General features: G+C 27.8%; 1 protein-coding gene across 2 annotated transcripts; it reads left to right on the top strand.

Annotated features, from left to right (window-relative positions):
• Window positions 1-10,450: 10,450 nt before the first annotated feature.
• Window positions 10,451-13,160, top strand: LOC124841798 (RNA-binding (RRM/RBD/RNP motifs) family protein). 2 transcript variants are annotated; one of them, XM_047318143.2, is made up of 6 exons: window positions 10,451-11,123; window positions 11,264-11,396; window positions 11,697-11,805; window positions 11,901-11,937; window positions 12,032-12,278; window positions 12,390-13,160. In XM_047318143.2, the coding sequence occupies exons 1-6, from the start codon at window positions 10,917-10,919 to the stop codon at window positions 12,527-12,529; spliced, it is 873 nt and encodes a 290-aa protein (XP_047174099.1). In that variant the 5' UTR covers window positions 10,451-10,916; the 3' UTR covers window positions 12,530-13,160. The 2 variants fall into 2 exon arrangements, with proteins under 2 accessions (XP_047174099.1, XP_047174098.1); XM_047318142.2 differs by having other exon boundaries at window positions 10,456-11,123; window positions 12,384-13,160.
• The last annotated feature ends 2,163 nt before the right edge of the window (window positions 13,161-15,323 follow it).

The raw sequence follows: 15,323 nt of genomic DNA, 5'->3' as shown, positions 1-15,323 counted from the left end.
TGTCTGTCCTATGTTTAATCTAAAACAATTTCATTAATTCAACAAAAGTCGGTTTCGTCTGGTCTTTCAACAAAGAATATATCAAATAATTGACAGTTTTATGTAATAATTGATATTTGTTGCAATGTTTCAAATAAACACATTAATTTTCGAATTATTTAATATAATAATTTTGGTTTATAAAAATATTAGTCTTTGTGACTTATGAGTAAACAAATTTCCTTTGCATTTGGTTTCAAATAGAAAATAACTTGACCTAAATTTCTCTTTTTGTTAATGTTTAAAGTTTCCTTCACTGAAATTTTATTTTTAGTAATTGTTTTATTCTTTAAATTAAACTACAACAGAAAAGTATAATTTAGAAGAAAAAAATAGTTTCATTTTCAAATGAATATAGTGTTAGCCTTATAGGGAAAAGAGGTTACATTTTAAGAATATATTTATCCCATTTATTTTATTTTTTCAGTTAATATTTTAAAAACAGTTAATATTCTGAAACTGGTCCATTTTATTGTAATGGTTTTTTGGAGCACTACAGAAAATTTCATATCAGGTCACTGAGCCTACTCTTTACTTCATATATACATCACCATCGTGTTTTAAGAGCAAGGGTTCAGAAATCAGAATTTAAGCAAGCATACAACAATGGTTGGAGGTTGGTCTTTCTGCTTTTGCTTTCTTTCTTATAAATCTGAATATGATTAAATATGTTTGTTTGAGATATTTAGATTTATCGAATCTTTAATATAAATTTTTTATATACAGTACTATTATACATCATTGACTGACTCTTTTAATTGGATAGAATAATTTTTTCTCAAACCAACAAATTAAAAAATAAAGATTTTAGTTATCAGTACATATATTTTTTCATCTAAAATTTAATTATTATTTTTCTTCGTGTGTTATGTTATTCTTTTCACTCTAATTACAAGACTCGACTATCTAAGTTACTGAGATTAAAGAATGATTAATTTAAGTAATAAAATTTATTAATACTTATTTTATTTCAAATAGTTGTTAATACAATCTGCAGTCGATATTTATTCCTTTTATTTTTTTGTGATAAAAAATATCATGTCTGTCAATTTTCATTTCCCTCACATTTTGCATATTGTTAATTTGGAATGGATATTTATTTACTTTTTCTATTCCACAATTGAAATGTCTTTATCGATCCTTGAAAAATCTGATACAGAATGCAAGAAAGCACTCCACCATTCATTTCAACCAAATATAGAATGTAGTAATAATAAGAACTGATGTAATGGTGGCATCATCTATCACTAATTATCATCGGAATTATTTCGATTCTAATTGAAAAAAGTTTGTCGAATAATATATCTTCAGAAGAAGAATATTAGTTTTTTTATCACAGAAAGTTTCAGTTTAATTAGCTCTCGTTTTCAAATTCTACATATTCATGGTGCTTGTGACATAAAATAATTTGTTATATAGATTTAGTTTGGTACCTTGTATTGTTTGGTTTCGTTTTTCTAAATATGTGAAAACATCATTTATATATAAAGAAATTAGTTTTAAAATATTTATTTTTATATTTGAAATCGATGGTTTCATTTGATCTATTTTGTAGAAATGCTCTTAAATTAACTATTTTTAAATAATTTTGTTACATTTTTTTTTCTAGATTAAAGAAATAATAGTGAATTGGATGAATATCCTATTGCACATTTGGCTTCCATTCCATGTTATGTACTCAATATCAATCCACTTATCCTTTTCTACCTTTATTTAATAGGTTTCTGTACTTGATAAATTATCATAAAATTATATAAATTTAAAAATTATCTGTTTTCGTTATTTTTTATATATTTTGTACTAACAAATAATTATAGTTATTTTTTATTCTAATGAAATTGTAATAAATTTTTTTATTTATTTGGTTTTGACAAGATCTGATCTGGTTATGACCAGATAAATATACGGGGTAAAATATTTAGAAATTAATGTAATATTCCAGGGTATATTAGAAACAAATAATAAATGTGTTAATAAAATTTCAAAGAGACTGATAAAAAAAGATTTTTATTTTAATTATGATATATAAAAAGAAAAAAATATATATCCAATACAAATAACATTTCAAGAACTGTTCAAAGAAATATGATGAAAAAAATATTAATAATTATGAAAATAGTGTATTTTTTTTTATCTCTTAAACCTGTAGCTTGTAAGATTTATTTCTTTTATTCTTCTCATAAGTAGGTGCAAATAGTAATTGTAATTTAGGATCCAATTGAGTTTTAAATGAAGATTTAATTATACCCAATTAGGTAAAGGAAAGGAAACACATGTGCAAACAAGAGATATAAATTAGATTATAATTAAAGCACATTCAAGACCAATTAAAGCTTTGCAACTTTAGTAATATTGACACTGGAGAAAAGTGGGAGACAAGCATAGAAAACATAAATTTAATCTTAGACCAATGATTTACATCTAGAATTTTAAATTGTTTTTTTTTTTAAATTTCTTTTTCTTTCTTTATATATATATATATATATATATATATATATATATATATTTTTATTTTCTTTTCTTTTTTAATTTTTTTCTCTTTTTTGTGAAAGTTTTGGCGTTTAGCATCTAAGAACTAAAATTCTTTAAACCTGTAGTACCAAGATGTCACTTAGTTGCATCCTGTTGTCGTTCAACATCAAAATATTCGCAAAAAATTATGTTTATAATGGTATAGTTTTGTCAATGTCCTAGAACTAAAATATTCACAGACTTGCAGTGTAAATTGACACTCAAAACCACTTTAATATTGCTTATCATTGTATAAGTTAACAACAATTACATGTTGTGATTTTAAGTGAAGTTTAACTTGATCAATTGCTAAAATTAGTATTTTTTTAGTGCATTAGTTCAAAACAGTTTTAAACATGAAAGCTCGTACTAATTTACTTAATAACTCATATATAATTCCTAACAAACCTAAATACAAACAAGTAAAATTTTCATGAATCAAATATTAAAACCACATAAGTCAAATCAAGCATGATCATCAGGAACTCAATTCATCGAAATAGCTAAAGTTCATTTCCAACATGAAATTAATGACCAATATGCATTCATCAATTTAATAAGGACACTCCAAAAGAATTAAATACTAGCTCCCTTATCTTGACAAAGTCATTCAACAACTCAAAAAGTCAAACACCACCTAACTCATAGGGTATCCACTCTCTACCTTAGAAACAACATAAAAACAATCTAACCATGCCAACAAAGATAATGATCAGCATAGATTCAAGAAACACAACACAAAAAGACACTTGTGAGTAGGAAAATCCCGCATGCAACTAGATGAAACAAAGAAGACAAGGAAAAGGGGTTGAAAACTAACTTATCCCAAAGAAGAAATTGATCAGTTGATCTTGACGAGTTCGCCGCAAAGAGAAATCCCACGGTCTTCGATTTTCATAAGGATGAACATATTGTAAGAAATCTTAAAGAAGGGAGAGAGCTCGTAAAGAAGAGTTCCTAGAGATATGGAATGTTTTTAAGTATGAGACTCTTTTATGATATTTCTATTTATACAAAAGCGTTTTATCATTAAAATAATAAAGTCTAAATTTTAAAACATTACCACTTTTAAAATATCTTTTTCTAGGTTCTCGCACATTTTATCATTTTTACTCTATTTAATAATTATTTGACTATCATCCAATTGTTATTTGATAACTCATATTTGATATTTATAAATTGTAATTTCCTTTTTTTATATTTGACATTAGAGAAAAGAAAACATATATTCATTTGACATTGAATACTTAATAATATCATGTTTTCTTTGTTATGATTTTTAATTTTTTTAAAAAAGAATATTTAGTTAACATTTGGAACATATATACATTTATATCTTAATAATTATTTAATATACACTTTTAAAAATATTATTAAATATACATTTATTTAATATACATTTAATATCTTAAAAATGTATATTAAATAATTATTAAATATAAATATATATTAAATAATATTCAAATTTTAAATTAAATTAGATTATTATTAAATTTTAAATCTAAAAATAAATTTTAAAAAAGTTATAAATCAGATTTTGAAATTTATACTAAAAGAGGTGAAAAAAGTGATTTTAAGAAAAAGAAATTAAAAAAGATATATGGAGGTTAAAATTGAAACAGTGAAAAGTGCAAAATAAGATGTCAGAGGTGCAGAATGAAACACCCAAAACATTTTGTTCCATTCCAGACAACATTTTGTGGAAAGGATAAGAATTCTCAAGAGGCTGTTCAGGAAGTAATTATGAAATGCAAAAGTCAACCATCTACTGCACATGTGACTATTGAAAGTGCATTTCTTCCTGCACCTCTATTTTTTATTCCTGCATCCTTTAAAATTGAATATTTCAATCTTATCCTTATAAATTAATATAAAATATGAGAAGGTAACTTTGTCTTCTGTCATCTTCTTTGTTGAACTCTTGTCTTCAAATCTCCCTTTGGTGACCTTTTTCTATATGGTATGGATTTAACTGAATCAATGATTGTATAATCAGAATATGTTACAGATTTGGACATATGTTTTAGATATGAATTTTGAAACATCTTTGAAACACTTATTTAGATTGACTAATTTGAAATACACTTTTAGAGTCGATTCGGATTTAAAATTCCAAAATATAAACATATTTCAAAATATATAATCTAGAATTATCCAGGTTCGGAATTGCTCAATCTAAAAAAAATTATTAATTCTGAAATGTGTAATTTGGTATATACTATCTTCAAGGTGCTGTGCATGGAACTTCTATTTGGCATGGACTCTTCTTCTCTTTCGGGTGCAGGTGTAGAAGGAAAAACATGAAATGAGTAAAATGGGGATTTTATAATTTATGGGGTGCGGGAAGAAAAGGCACTATTGAAAACCCATACTACAAAAGTTCAGCCCAATAAAGTGACCCTTTAATGTTCTATGCAAAACCCAAAACTGGGATTTCAGTGCCCTCTCACTTTTGCTTATGTTAGAAGTCCCATTGATTTTTAATCTTTCAAGAACAATTTGGCTGATTTCTAAAAAACATAATAATAATAATTAATTTTTTTTTGTTGAAGAAAAATAGAAAATTAGTAAAGTATATTTTGGATTATGATATTATTTTATTTCAATTTCATTATGCATTCACTAATATTAACACTGTTTAGTTTGTTTATTGTATACAAAAACTGGAAAAAAAATTGATAAAATGTATCTTTCACATATTTTAAATAAGTTTTATCATTTATCTTTTGATCAGATGTATGATCTATTGAACCAAATTTGTCACATATTCAGTCCCTTGTATGTTTTGTCTTCAAAGTTCTATGTGTAAAAACAATGTTTTTATCTACAAATTAAATTAACTTATTCATTATCTTTGAAATCTTGTAATATTATCTAATAATCAGAAACTCTGTTTTTAAGTTGCGAGATTCTGGGCAGGAGAATGGAGAGAAGAATTGTAAATGAAAATTAAATGCTTAAAAATATACATATAGATAATTAATTATATTATAGTCATTTAAATCTAAATCAATTCAATTTTAATCACTAGTTACAAACACTTCAATTATTTTCTAAAATAAATTATTCCCTTTACTAAAGTTGGACCACTCTAATCTCAATATCTTATATATCAAATTTTTAATAATGTTTTGGTTTCATTTAAGTGGATTCCTTGGAGAAGCTTTATTTTTGCTATTGTTGGGCAAACATACATTTATTTTTTAGGTTGCATTAACACAAAATGAACATGCAATTAAAGATTCATAAATGCATCACCTAATAATAGGCTTGTATTTATATTTTAAACAAATAAATATGTACTTAATTAATATTATTATAAAATATTAGTTAATCATTAAGTTATGTAAAGATTTCAAATTCAATTTACTTTGTACAAAATTAAATATAATAAATAAATAAAATATACGTGATATAAATTATTAAAATATACATATTCCAAATTGTAAGGTCTAAGATATTTGTTAAGTAACTTCTTAAAAAAATATAAAATTTTGAAATTCATTGATAAAAAAATTAAAATAAATTCTATACACTCAAATTTTATCATGATTTTTCTCGTCCTATTTCTTAGTCCATTTCTCCATCTCCGTCAAAGCCGGAAATGGAAAATCAAAATATAATTAAAAAAAATCATAAAAATTCAATGTGATGTGATAGGAAAATATTAAAAAAAAAAGCAAATATAAATAAAGGACTTGCATTGATATATAAAAAAAATTATTTCTTTAATTTAATATTTTATTGGTCAGGAATAGAGTAGATAATTTTAGTTAAGAGGTAATTTTAGTTGACAACAACTTTCCTCTTTGATTTACTTTTTTTTTTTGTTATATTTTTGTAATTAATAATACAATTTACAGATTTGTGTTTGATTTTTTTTTAAAGTCTTACTAATTGTTAATTATAACGTACTAATGAGAATAAAAAACAATAAACTTATGATGGTAGTACTAAAAAAGAATTTTTTCAATTTTTTTAATATTGTTCTTCACACTTTTTTTGAAGCATTCAATTGAGTTTTTTTTAAGAGGATGAATCTTCTTGTCTTTTTTTTTGAGTTTCTTCGCCATGATCTTTTGTATAATATTTACCAACATTCTTGCTCATTTGTTGTTCTTGGAGCTCCATCCACTTTCTTGTAGCCTCACCATGTTCATCTTTAGGTCCACCACCCTTGCCGTGATAACCTTGGTCGTCTTCGCTACCTCGTGTGACTATACCACCTTTTCGTTGCATTTCTTGCTATTCATTGCATCGTCCTTTGCAAATTGTCAAGCTTTATGGTTAGCTTCTTAATGTCCTCCTTCTTCGTGATGTTCTTGTTCATCATGCTCAATTTGTAATATCGTGATCTTTGTTGTCGATTCCTCATCATACTAATCATCTACGCCACTGTTGGCAATACCATCATTTGTCATAGTTGATTTGATGAACGATTGGTAAATACCTAAACTATCCGAGTTATTCAGTTGCATGTGCTTGACACTCGAGCTACATGTCATCATCAATAACACATTTTTCTCTTCAACATCTTTTGTGAGAAGGTTGACCGTCTCTTCCCTTTTGTTTTCAGATTAACAATCTTTTGCATAGGGCCCAACCCTACCACAATTAAAACATTGGTCTGAGTAGCACTCATTTGCATAATGGTCATATTTTCACTTAAATCATTAAACATATGAGTTTCTCAATCTTCTCCATTGAATTCGCCCTCTTCTGCCCCAATGTTATTGGCTAGATTACTTTTTCTTTTCATCTTGGCCAGGACATCTACCTCAATGAGCATTTCTTCTACGTTCTCGGTCTCATCCTTTACCTTAAGTATTTTAAGCTTTCTCAACTTTAATTGACGCCGTCATTTGAAGTGTGTAATCAAGTGGCTTTGTCTTCTTCTTCTTCTTCTATCATTACTTGTTCACCTCAAGGGTCAACAAGCTCTTCAACTAAGATTATTGGTAGGTCCTTGAACTTCTCAATTATGCACACCACATTCTCAAAGACGTCAGTTAACAATCTTAAGATTTTTTAGACAAATTGAGCAGCAAGAAACGTTTCTCCATTCTGCTGACTTGGTTCACCATGGATTATACCTAAGTTATGTACTTGGACACTCCTTTAGTCTCCTTCATCTTCATGTACTTTAGTTCACCTTTGAGTATTTGAAGTTGAACCTGCTACATTATGTTATTCCCTTGTATGATTTCTCCAAAATGTTTCACATTTCTTTTAAAGATATTATACTTTCAATCTTCTTAAAGTTGGAATTATCAAAAGTACAACTAAATGTGGGGTTAACTAACACATTTAAATTTATTGTAACCCCACACTTTTGACCAAGTTTATTTTAAATATTTACGACTAAATGAGTTGTATAAACGATAAGCATCACCTTCATCTATTATTAGTAGATAAAAATCTAAAAATGTATATAATTTAATTTACAATTATTAAAAATATTTAGTTAATTGATGTAACAAGTAGCAAAACACACCCACACACACATGTGTGTGTGTATATATATATATATATATATATATATATATATATATATATATATATATATATATATATATATATATATATATATATATATATATATATATATATATATATATGAGAGTTACTCCCTACATCACCCCACTTTGCTTCCTGCACCACTACATTTTTTTTTAAATTCCAAAACTATCCTTTATATTTTAAAATATTCTACACCCCCACCTCTTTTCTTCAACGGATGTGTCACATCCGTTGAGTTTTTTTTTTTTAATTTTTAATTTTTTAATTTATTGTATTTTAAATTAATATATAAATTAATTTTTTTAAAATTATTACTTAATTATTTATAAATTAATTTTATTTTATTTAATAAAATAATAATTATTAATTTAATTTATGTATTATTATTTAAATAATAATTAAAATATTTTTTATAAATATATTAAAACGGATGTGCGTTGAATTTGTTTTTTTTTCTAGTTTTTAGTTTTTTAATTTTTTGCATTTTAAATTAATATATAAATATTATTTAATTATTTTAAAATTATTACTTAATCATTATAAATTAAATTTATTTTATTTAATAAAATAATTATTATTAATTTAATTTATATATTATTATTTAAATAATAAATAAAATTTTTGTTATAAATCTACTAAACGGATTGCCACATCCGTTAACGTGACGACATTCGTTGAATTAGTTTATTTTTTTTAATTTTTAGTTTTTTAATTTTTTTATTTTAAATTAATATATAAATATTATTTAATTCTTTTAAAATTAATACTTAATTATTTATAAATTAATTTTATTTTATTTAATAAAATAATTATTATTAATTTAATTTATATATTATTATTCGAAAAGTAAATAAAATATTTTTTAAAAATCTATTAAACGGATGTGGTCACGTCCGTTAACGGATGTGGTCATATCCGTTGAAGTTTTTTTTTTTAAATAAAAACAATAAACTAAAATATAAAATATGTAAACGGATGTCAACATCCGATATCAACATCCGTTGAAGGTGAAACAGATGTTGACATCCGTTTTATAGCAAGGGCAAATTAGGTATGGGGTGGTGCAGAGAGCGGGTGGTGGAGGAAGCAACTCTCTCTCTCTCTATATATATATATATATATATATATATATATATATATTGTTTCATGGGCCAACCTGCTTGTGGCCTGATAAAATTTGAGCCCAGCCCAGAAATTTCACTAGGTATTAAATTGGTTCAATTCGGTTTGAAAAATATTGTCCCGGGTGGTTAACCAACATGGACATATTTAATAGGAGAGTTATACACATACAAGGATAAATGAAATAAATTTATATCATAAGCAAAAATGAAAATTTAATATTATGTTATCCATTAAAAAATCATAATATAACTTTTAAAAAACCTAAGTGAATCTAACAAGACAGGTTCAATTATCCTTAACATAACTACGTAAGTTAAAAAGAAAAATCTGAGTCTCTGTCATTCCTCATCTTCTCACTGCACACAACAAAGTACGTTTAACAATTCAGTAACTCTCACATTCCTTTGATGTTTGAAGGAACAGTAGCAACACATTTCTCTATCAGAACACCGTTTACAAGAATCCCTGATAGATACCATCATCCATTATAACTGTCAAAACAGAAAGAAAGGTTCTTCCAAAACATTCCGTATACTACACCGGCCGGTAAAATTTAGGACAAAGATAAGAACTCGAGAATCAAAGCACACACCATTAGATGCCCCTTCTTTTTCTTTCCATCAAAAACTGCAAACAGTGGAGTTATGTTGTGTACCCCTTTATGGACACTTTGTTAACTTTACATTATAACAACATAGCGGTAAATACAGACTCATTGTTCTCCTTTTCCCTTGCATTTCAGAAGGGAGGACCATGACCAGGTTATTAAGGAGCATAATTGATGTTCCTTTTTTGTCTACTATAGCAGAGAAATCATTTGGATAAAGAGCACTGATATAACAGCATTTGCGCCAGATGAATTGCTACCAACAAAATAATTAAGCACCCATCAATTTAATTTCTGAGATTCCAAGGTTAATTAGATTGGCCTTTGAATGGTGCACCACAATGTCATGGATTTGGATGACAGGTTGGAGCCAATCAATTTGTGAGGAAGATGAGGTTGAAGAGAGACCAAAATGGCTTGACTAAAATCCACATTACCACAAACTTATTTATATTATAATATTTATTTTTGTTATTATTTTTTGTGTTTGGTGTGGATATAGAAGAAGAGAGAAAGTGGGTTACAACGAGAAAGATTGGTCTTTTGGTCTTTGACATTTTATTGGAGACAGCCTATGTGCCCTACTACTGTTGTGGGCACCCACTAGCAGCTTTTTTGTCTCCTTATTTTTATTATTATTATTGTTACTCTCTCTTCTTCTCCATGCCCAACAAGCAAGCAACTAAGTTTCTTTGGCATGTAAATGTTTTCTTGTAAGAAAGTTTCTTTTTCTTTTCACTCCTTCGACAGCAATGATGTTTTTCTGTTAAGGGCGATGTAAGTGTTGAGGAATCTGAGGAGTGTGTTGTTGCTGTGAATATAGAAAAGTGGCTATAATAGCCTCAGTAAAAAAAAACAAAAACCATTCTTTAAAGTTAAGAAGGACTAGCACGAATAGAATCATGAGTGCACGAGTGTTTTCATTGATGGGTTTTTAGAAGAAACACCTTCTTTGCCAACCTTTAATATTAACCGTTTCTTCTTCTTCTTTTCTTCTCCCCTTTCACCCTCTCATTGTCTTTGGATTTTGTGTTTTGTTCTTTTTCTGGTTTTGTATTTGGGATTTTTGGCTTCTTGCTTCTGTTGGGAAACTCCTGCATTTGATATTCCTGCAATGTCTCAACAAAAGCAAGCTCAGATGGTAGGTGGTAACAACCAGGAGCAATATAATGACACAACTTTTACCAAAATCTTTGTTGGAGGGTTGGCTTGGGAGACTCAAAGGGACACAATGAAGAGGTATTTTGAGCAATTTGGAGAGATCTTGGAGGCTGTTGTGATCACTGATAAGAACACTGGGAGATCCAAGGGTTATGGCTTTGTAAGTTTCCTTTTACCTTCTGGATTTTGTGATTCTCACTCACATCTTTGCATAGTTTATATCTGCATGTTTGTTCCATTTATGGTTGTACTTGCATGATCTTGAACAATGAATGAGTCTATGGTTTGTTGTTTCCCAAGGTCACATTTAAGGATCCTGAGGCAGCCATGAGAGCATGTCAGAACCCATCTCCAGTTATTGATGGAAGAAGGGCTAATTGCAATCTTGCTTCTCTTGGTGCAAACAAGAACCGACCACCAACTTTTCAGCATGGTCCATTCCTTACGTTCTGCTTTATCTAATTTGTTCTTCCTTTCTTTCTCATAATGCTTTACCATTTTTTTCATAAAGATATCAGGTTAGGTGCTCTTTAACTGCATCTATTTATTTTGTTGAGTTTCACTCTGCAATTTTTGCAAAAACAAGTTTGAGTTTCCTAATTATTTCATCTTGATAGATTTAACTAATCAAAAAGGTTCCAGCTTCAATGGTTGGTTATTTAGTAAATGTAAAGCAAAATGAATTCTGTGTTGTAAGAGAAGAAAGGATTTGAAATGCAAACTCACATTGTAGGTTCAGGACGGTTCAGGCCTCCACCACCTGCTTATCATGGTTCTTCATCTACTGCTACATTTTCCCATCAACCCCCTAGGCAATACTCATTTCCTTATTCAGCTTACGGGTAACATGAACTTCTTTTAAGGATATGGTCATTTTTATATGCATTTCTTTCAATTTTCTGTCATTTTCTCTGATGTCCATTCTATCTGCTGACAGATATTCTGGATATTCACAAGACAACTTGTATCCTATGGTAGGTGTTAATTATAATAAAGTTTTTACAAGCAACTACATTAATTCATTTTCCTGCATTATTATGGAATACTCTTAGGTGTAAACTATTGCAGAACTACTATAATGTCTATGGAGTTCAACAATTTTCAGCTTACTACCCATCTGCTGGAGCTTCTGGTGCAGTAGGGTTGATCCATAATATTTATCCCTTTTATGGTCAATATGCACAGAGTATTCAGGCTCATGGTTTTGGGGTTCAATACCCTCAAATGGCACAGTTTCCATTTTTGCCTGACCCTTATGGCTCCACTGGGATATTGTCATATCCTTCTTCAGTATCAGTGCCAACTACTACTGCAGGTGATATGTCTAATGCAAAAACTTATTATTTCTTGTTGGCATTGTTATGTTATCTTTGCTAACAATCCTGTCATAAGCATAACATTGATGGCTAAAATGTGACAGTTTCAGTAACAGGAACTGCTACCACAACTATAACACCAACAACATCAACTGGTGTGACAGCAACAGTGGCTGGTAGTTCACAAGCCTCACAAGCAGCTTCTGAACAAAATTCTACATCTTCAAAGATACAGAACATGCAAGGCTAACCAAACCACATCATCAAAAGCTGAATTCAAAATTTCAAAATACAAGACATTTGTTAGATAAAGCTTGTGCCCCTAACCGACCTTAACCATTTCTGAATTTTCATCATGACAGAACTCAAAAGTCATCATCATCATACATGTTTGTTTTAGGAGAATAGGCTTTGTTTTTAATTTTTTTAAGTAGGTTGTAGGAGTAGGTGAAGATCATATTCATATCATTCATGTATTCAGCATTGGGTAGAATCTAACTATTTGAGCTTTGGATTCTACCTTTTAGAGTAATTCAACCAAAGTTATTATTACTGTTATGTCTTGGGTGATGGGAGCATCCAATGACATAGTCCTTTTGTTTATATTGCAGCAAATGGTTTCAAAAGATCATTTTATATCTTTTGAAGCCTTTGATTGGCTGGTCAAATAGGAAGACTACATTGAGCTCGGATGGCTCAATAAGCTACCGTGTATTTTATTTTTCTTGTCATTCATGATTTCTTCAAGATAGGATTAGTCCAAAAGAAAAACGTAGCCTCTATTGTTTCTCACTTTTTCACGTATAATCATGATTTTACCATTCATCTTTCGCTGTCACGTCGCATTCCTTTTGTTTTAGATAAAGATTATTCTTCTTTTACATCAATTAAGTGTCTTTTACTCTCTGTACTCTGCAAACGTATATGGAATCCAAAGGAACTCTCATGTGTGTTGTCAATAGTTGTTGTTACCTTTTCAATACTTTTTTAAGCATATTATTAATAATATGCAGATGGGGTTATTGGTATCACTTTTGTTCACCCCTTTTGAATTTTACTTCATGCCTGAAATTTCTTACATAAATTTCTTTGGTTGTTTTTGCCAAATTCATACCTTTCTATCTATTAAACAGTGAAACATTTACTAAGTAAGAAAGTTTTGTCGAAACAGAATTTAACACAATAAAAGAAATTCAAGTATATTAGTTCAGCTATCAAATTAAGTTTCTCCTTAGTTTTAATTTTTAATGTATATAATGCTATATCGTTTTGTATAAAAAATAATGAGTATTATACTGGTTTATGCTTTCCTTGTCTATTTTCGCATTGTATTAGAAAAGTTAAAGTCAATGTCTTCAAAAATATTAATTTTGTAGCATTAGATTTTGGGAATTTATTTATCTTTTATAGGGTATAATTGTAATTTTCTGCTTTAAATAATACTTTTAAGTAATTAAACAGAGCATCGAATTCCAAATTAATAGATGATGAAGGAAAGATTAATTTAAGGCCGAATGACACATTAACGTTAGAAGACAAAAGTTAGATTCTGAACTGAAAAGAACAAGCCAAAACACACGATACTTGTCACTTTTTAAAACATGAATTCATATCGAAAAACTCTCTAATCCTTCGAATTATGAATAATTGTTGAATAAGTACATTAATTTAATACGAAGTATGGCAAAGTAGGCTTTCGTCCATGGACAGACATGTCAACTTGACAAATTTGGAGGTTGAATTTTTAATTTGTCAGTTCATTTTAATATCTCTCGCTCAGTATGTTAAACTGGTGAGTTGGATGTGGGTTAATTTTTTTAAAATAAAAAATAAAGGTTAATTTTATGTATTATATTAATTGAAGGATTATATACATTATGAGTTAAATTATTGATATTTATAAACTAAATATAATTATTAATTATAATAAAATAATTTGATACGTAAATGTAAAAATCATTTTAATTTGTCTAATTAGAGACATTAGTTAATTAATTAAAATTTTATTAGGCAATTGTCAACAATTTTTGTGTTTAAATCTATATTTGAATTTTTAACAATCTCTTTAGTAAATCCATTACATGAATACATGTTGAAAATAATACCGGTATAAATCTAAATCTTACTTTAGATAGAAATGATAAAATTAAACATTATATAAGAAAAAAGACCCATAAACTCAATGTTTCGAGGTTTGGGTTAAAAGTGATGCTAATTTTCTACGTAGATTGAATTAAAGTGACGTATATGTAATTTTTTTCTAATCAAATACTCTCAAAAGAAAAAAAATAGACTCACCAAGGGTATTTAAGCTAATAGACTTATCGGTGGTAGCAAAGTTCATGGTTTGTCATGATGATAGATTTACAATAACAATATCATAATCATGACAACAATGGTATAAGTAAATGTCATGTTACATTTGAGGGGAGATTTACCATATTTAAAGGAACTCACTCTTAAATGAGAGATTGACAACATCATAACCACAACAACAATTGCATAAGTAAACAATGGTGTAAGTAAAGGTCATCTTACACTTGAGGAGAAATATATCATATGTAAAAGATTCACTCTTGTTGGAAATAATTCAAGTGTGTGTCTAGTCTCACATTAGGTAAAGATAACAAAGTTAAATATTATAAGAAAAAAAAATCCATAACTTCAATGTCTCAAGACTTTAGGTTAAAAATAGTATCAATTCTTTATGTGAATTGGACTTAAAAATATATAATCTTTCTCAAATAATATCTCTATAAAAATAGACCTGTCAGTATATTATCTATCGATCACTTGACATTACTTTCAACCCAAAATTTTAATACAATAAATTTATGAGATCTTTTATATGATGTTAAACTTTTTCATTTTTATTCAAATGAAACTTAAACTTACATTTGGATTTTTAACACATATACGAGTTACTCAATTAAAAAAAATGAATCAAAGTCTTAACCTTACTCATAAAAAACGATGGAAGATTGGCGGATTAGTCCACCAACTTTTTGATTATTTTATTTAATATTTTAAAATTTGTATATTAT

Source organism: Vigna umbellata, chromosome 11 (genome assembly GCF_029865625.1).
Source record: "Vigna umbellata cultivar VRB3 chromosome 11, Vumbellata_1.0, whole genome shotgun sequence".
In the NCBI taxonomy this organism is placed as follows: Eukaryota; Viridiplantae; Streptophyta; class Magnoliopsida; order Fabales; family Fabaceae; genus Vigna; species Vigna umbellata.
Note: the sequence above shows the minus strand (reverse complement) of the source record. Positions and strands in the feature narration are given on the sequence as shown.